The 6018-nt window shown below is 40.6% G+C and overlaps 1 protein-coding gene across 2 annotated transcripts; it reads right to left on the reverse strand.

Moving 5' to 3' along the window:
* Window positions 1-280: 280 nt before the first annotated feature.
* si:ch211-288g17.3 (neurofilament heavy polypeptide) lies at window positions 281-5668 on the reverse strand. 2 transcript variants are annotated; one of them, XM_020648567.3, is made up of 2 exons: window positions 5512-5668; window positions 281-4446 (listed from the first exon to the last, which is right to left on the reverse strand). In XM_020648567.3, exon 2 carries the CDS (start codon window positions 4422-4424, stop codon window positions 2289-2291), a length of 2136 nt encoding a protein of 711 aa, XP_020504223.2. In that variant the 5' UTR covers window positions 4425-4446; window positions 5512-5668; the 3' UTR covers window positions 281-2288. The 2 variants fall into 2 exon arrangements, with proteins under 2 accessions (XP_020504223.2, XP_029136010.2); XM_029280177.2 differs by having other exon boundaries at window positions 281-4443; window positions 5512-5660.
* Window positions 5669-6018: the final 350 nt, after the last annotated feature.

The following is a 6018-nucleotide window of genomic DNA, read 5'->3' on the forward strand; positions in this document are numbered from 1 at the left end:
ACTGAAACTGAACATGTATGAAATAAGCCACATTTTAAATGCAAGTCGTTTGAGTGGTCTTTTAAGATGTCACACATGACCTGTATTGGGGTGTACGATCTTTCAAAATACACATAGACTTGGTCGTAGCGTGACTCATGTTTCTATAAAAATCACTGAACAGGATTGGTGAGGGTGGAGCTGCTGATTATCGTCTGTAGATCATGTAAACCTTTAAAAAAAAAAAACACACAACAATAACATAAAACAAACAGGACTCAGACAAACATCACACCATAAATAAAGATTGACATTTTAATTCAAGAGTATTATTTCACAAATGGACTTCTTGTTCAAAACACACAAAATCCTCATTTCCACATAAAACAAGAAGACCTTAAAAAGCCAGAAATTTTCAAAACTATTACTTGCCTTTTCACATTCATTTATATGACTTGACACAATAGAACAATTTGGCATTCAGAAACCAAAAAAAAAAAGTTCATATCAGTAAATGAAGATGTACAAGTCCCATTTTTTAAACAAGGTGCGCAAAAATCAAGTAGATGAATGCTTATGATGTGAATTCAATCACTTGACTTTTACCTCAACACAGTCCCAAGTTGTTTCAACTAATAAAAGGCTTCACAGCTACACAAACATTAAACGAATAGGCAAATTACATCTCTCAAAAACAGCTGGTAACACAAAAGTCGATGGTAAAAGGAGGAGAAAATCATCAGGGTGACTACTGTGAGCATCGGGAAGGAATTTAATTCAGAAGTTGAGTTCTGTCGAGGAATGCATGTATAAAAGAAAAAAATGAAAATCTGTGCCACATAACTTAGTGATCTGCGTTTTACAAACTGATGGTACATTCAGAGCTCTGGTTATTTAGGCTAACAAATATAAAGACATGAGCCACAGAGAAATAGCAAAGAAAACAAGGCGCAGTAGTGCTGGAAATATACTGATGATCCATCCTTCTGTTATGTTAAGGAACACAAACTCACATTCTCATATACACGATAATGTGTGCAGAAACACAGACCAGAGACAAATCACTAGGCAGCATCGTACAGAGTCTGAAATGTTCAATGAGGACGAGGTAGCATGCCTATAAAGAATATCACCAGTCAAAAATAGTTGCTTGAATACATTTCTTCTTGCAACAAAAGAAAAACAGTCTCTAAATTTCATTTTTCAGGCGCTCAATAAGTTGACTAAAAGACACCTTTTCTCCCATTTAGAAACACAGATGTTTACATGTTGGGATATGCACGAATGAAATTAAATTGAAAAAAACATGACTAATGCATAAACCAGTTACTGAAAGATCTACTTCCTTAAGTGTGAAATGCCAACATGAATATGTTTGACACTCCTCAGGTGATAATAGTAAAGCTACACAAACTATTAAAACTAATCATCTTTCACAGAAGAGACAACCGCATTGGGATTCTTAATTTTAACTGGTCTTGTAATTATTTTTTTGAATATTTAACTTGATTAGCTTTTGACACCAATTTATTTTTTTAATTATTGAAATATGAACTGACAACTCCATTTCATCTCAGCACACCACAGGATGTGTCCAGTAGTTTCTTGATGATTGGCTTAGGGGGAAAACATATTTTAAGTATTTTTCTGCTAGTTGTACATTTCAATGAAGCAGTTTGAATCACTTCAAGGTTCTGTTTGCAGATTTGATGCAAGGGGAAAAGCAAAACAGCTAAGCAAAACTATGAGCGAACTGATTCAATGAAACTCCACATCCAGCATATACCAGTTAATCCTACTATATGAAAGTAGTGTCAGGGAACCAAGGTGGTCTTCAGAAAATTAGACTTAGGAAATGCGAAATGATAAATTTAAGTGTCAGAGGCTGGTGGGACAGACACTAGTCCAAAGTGATGTTAGGACTTCAGCTCTTTATAGTTTCACTGCTGTGATTTTTTTCCTCCCTCTCCGAGTCATTCTCCAGCTCACATTTCACGTTTACAGTTCAACGGACAAACACTACACCTGAAAGCCAAATAAAAATGGGAACAATCAGCCTATTATAATAAACCATACAAGCTAGTTCTAGTAAAAGAGTATAAGTATTACTGCTTACTCAGATGACGTAGTTTAAGAACTTAAACAATATCTAGAACAATAAAACAACATGAACAAGTTAGTCAGGAAAACAGGAGAGCTACAGGATATCTAGCCTACCCGACCGACAAATGTTAAGAATGAATTCTCACTGACAGGATTGTGTTTTAGACAGCAACTACTACACCAGCTGTTTTGGTCGGAAAAGGAGGTCATGAGGACTGGTTACTAACTTCCAAACCCGTGTTCTGGTCAACGAGCATTTCTTCAGCACCGTCCTCGTTTTCTCCAGCAGCAGATGCGTCGCCTGCTGAATGGGGGTCGAGCTGCATTTCACTTCCGATTTTCGGACGCCCCCTTTTCTTCCCGGCAGTGAGTTGCCTTTTTACACTGCTCGGGGGGCGGCCCCTTTTCCTTGGCGTTTCGTCATTGGGTTTTCCGGGCGTTGACGGCGTGGTAGGAGGGTCAATGTTGCCCTCTGTGGACGACTCCACCTCCTGTTCCTCGACAGCAGCTGAATCAGTTGTATCTACTGAAATGATCGGGGGTTCACTGTCGAGCTTTGTTTTACCCCTGAATTTATTTTTTTTGGCTGGACCTTTAGGGCGTCCCCTTTTCTTCAGGGTTACAACTTCACTTTCTGTGTTGCTCGAGTCCCCGATGGGCAACATCTCCTTTTCCTCAACAGCAGTTGAATCAGTCGTTTCCATCGATAACTTTGGGAGTTCACTGTCAAGCGCTGTGTCATTTATAGTTTTATTTGTCTTGATTGCACCTTTAGGGCGTCCCCTTTTCTTCGGGATTACAACTTCACTTTCTGAGTCCCCGATGGGCGACATCCCCAGGTTTTCATTCATCTCCTTTTCATCAACAGCAGTTGAATCAGTCTCTATCAATAAGTTTGGGAGTTCGCTGTCAAGCACCGTTTTAGGCCGGCCCCTTTTCTTTGGGGTCCCCGCTTCACTCTTCGCACTGCTCGGTGGGCGGCCCCTTTTTCTTGGAGTCTCGTCTTTGGGGGTGTGAGGCGTTGATGGCGTTGCAGGAGATTTCATGCGAAAATGGGCACCTTTCTTTGACTCTGACTTGCGAGGCCGACCACGGCTTTTTTTAGGGCTCATTTTAAGTGGAGACTCTTCAGGAGGATCTTCACGTGGGTATTTCCTCGGCCTTCCCAGCGCCTTCCACACTTTTGGCTTTTTCAGCTCTTCGGGTGACGGTGTAGGGTACTTCCTGGGCCGTCCTCTTTTCACTGGTCCGTTTCTAGGTCTACCCCGTTTCGGTTTGCGTGAAGGAGTAAGGAGTTGAAGTTTTGGAGGCCGGCCCACCTTACCATGCTTTTTCTTGTTTAAAGTGCCTAGAGGTCGACCCCTTCCCCTCTTGACCGGTTGATTGACACTTTCCGGAACTTCTATTTTTCTTGGCCTTCCCCTCCCTCTGGTAGGTGTGTTTAAGCTGCCATTAGACAATCCCTTTGTTGAACAATCGCTGTCATTCCCCTCCTCCACACCTCCTTCAGCCTCTTCCTCGAGTCTGGGCTTCTTGCTAGTAGAGCCTTTTGGTCGTCCCCTTTTTCTGGGTTCTTCAGAACTCCCTTCATTCTTTTCATATTCCATTGAACTTTCTGATTTGCGCTTAAAGGTTCCTTTAGGACGACCCCTTCCTTTTTTTGGCACATTAGAGCCACCATTGGGTAAGACTTCACCAGCAGTGGTCTCAGTGCTAACAGCCTTTTTTGGCCTGCCTCTTTTCTTAGGGGAACTGTCTGCGACAGCACCGTCCCCATTACTCGTCGTATTTGTGGACCCTTTCTCTGGACTCTTAGGAGTTCTAACAGGATCATCAGTCTGGTCAGCTTCTGATTCTTGCAGCTCTGTTTGTTTCGTGTCTGAGATTCTTGGGCGTCCTCTACCCCTCTTTGGCTGTGGGGACCCACCATTGGAAATGCCTGACACCAGGTTTGTTAGGTTAACATCTGTAACACTAACCTTCAGCTTCTTTGACCCCTGTGACTTCCCCTTCCCTCTTTTAGCAGGGCGCGTGTTTGACAATTCTTCTCCGGCCTCTTCCACTTCAGGCTCCTCAGTCTCAGCCTCTTTAGTCTCAGGATCCCCTGCTTCAGGCTCCTCCACGTCAGCCTCCTCCACTTCGGCGTCCTCAGGTTTAGGCTCCTCAGTCTCAGCCTCTTTAGTCTCAGGATCCCCTGCGTCGGCCTCCTCCACTTCAGGCACCTCCGCTTTAAACCCCTCTGCGTCAGCCTCCTTCAATCCAGATTCGCCCACTCCAGACTCTTCCTCGTTGCTCCCAGCATCTCCTTTTTCCATCACGTCACTGATTATTTCTTCTTCCATACTGTACCCAATTTGACTGCTTCTGTGAAATAAGCAGAGGAGCAAAATTTATGTTTTCCAAAGTGACAGTTTAAAAGAGAGCTAAAAAATGTAAAAAAAAATAAATTAAAAAAAAGACAATTTAGTTAGTGTAGATTAATCTGCAACGATGTAATTAACAGTTCAAAACACATTTGTTGGTGATGTCTTGTGTGAGCTTCTAAAAATGTATTATAAAAAAGATTGAGGCGCTGCTGGCCTAGTGGCTACTTCATGCTCCTTTCCCACTCTATCACGCTCTAAAATTCCTTCTCTATACAGCCTCTTAAATTGGCACAAATGCCCAAAATTAAATCCAAGAGTGTTTTTTTTAAAGATTTAATGATAACTAATTGCACTGTTAGTTTAAGTCCTCTTTTTAACAAAAAAAAAAGGATATTAATAACCAGTCACTAAATCATATAATTTAAAGAAAAATGGCATCTCAAATACGTAAATACATCTAAATAGCCATGTGTAAAAGAAACTTAATGTCTTGCATTTATAATTATAACAAATGTTTATTGTCCGGACATTATGTGATCATTATGCATGTCTAAATTAAATGTGTTTACAGTTACATCATCTGATTAATGACCAAACAATCTTAAAAAGCAATAAAACCGTTTTAAACTTTGTTAAATATCTGAGCATTCATTCCTTAAGCATTTACAAAAACATTTCTTGATACAATATTGGTCATAATTTGATTATTTTCATTGTTTTTTACGTGTTTATTATAATTAAGGTATTGCATGGCTTTGTCTATTTTCTGGATTTAAATTTTGCTGAGTTGGATGAACAACACAATGTGTCCGATTAACATTGATGCAAACAAATGATATTTTAAAAAAATCCCTTAGCAGCATATTTTGACACACACATGCAATAAATTAAAACACATATTTTTTAGTAACAATAAAATAATATAAAATGCCTAAAAAATTGACTGACTATGAACCATGTTGTTTTCCAGGTAATAGCCAGCCCCGAAATCAATTGGCGCTGAAAAGAGAATCTATCGGCAAGGAGCAAGTAAATACTGCAATGAACACATTTCTCTGTTTACCTCAAAGAAGCCTTTAGGGCGATGTTACCCGGATGCTTGCATATTGTTGATCAAAGAATCACGTCGCTGTGAGAAAATGCCCTCTTATTGTTGCTGTGATGGCGGTTTAAATTTCGACCACTTCCGGGTGTCCGTGACATTCAGCAGGCTCTGAAAGAAACTGCTGCCTACATTTATAGGTTCCGCCTGCTACGCGCACCACAGGTAATGGTCCTAAAACCCGGAAGTAAGTTAGCGTTTGACCGCGAAACTCAATGTGGATTTTGAATATCCCAGAGAAGAAGCAGAAGGGACTTTGAATGAATCTGTGGTTAACACAAGCAGAAGACATGTTGGTGTTTTGTTAGACCACATAAACTACGTTAAGTAATACCCACACTTGTGAATTTTGAAGTTTTTAGGCGTCTTTAAAAAGGCGGTTGCTAACAAGTGGCTAAATGTGACTACAGTGGTTGTCGGGGACATTAAACGTCATCAGGCCGGACACAGAGGGCGGGAACTCTCTCA

The sequence above is a fragment of the Labrus bergylta genome, chromosome 19 (genome assembly GCF_963930695.1).
Source record: "Labrus bergylta chromosome 19, fLabBer1.1, whole genome shotgun sequence".
Taxonomy (NCBI): domain Eukaryota; kingdom Metazoa; phylum Chordata; class Actinopteri; order Labriformes; family Labridae; genus Labrus; species Labrus bergylta.

Coding starts and splice junctions, on each gene's coding strand:
- si:ch211-288g17.3 (XM_020648567.3), bottom strand. CDS start 4,424: ATGGAAGAAGAAATAATCAGTGACGTGATGGAAAAAGGAGATGCTGGG.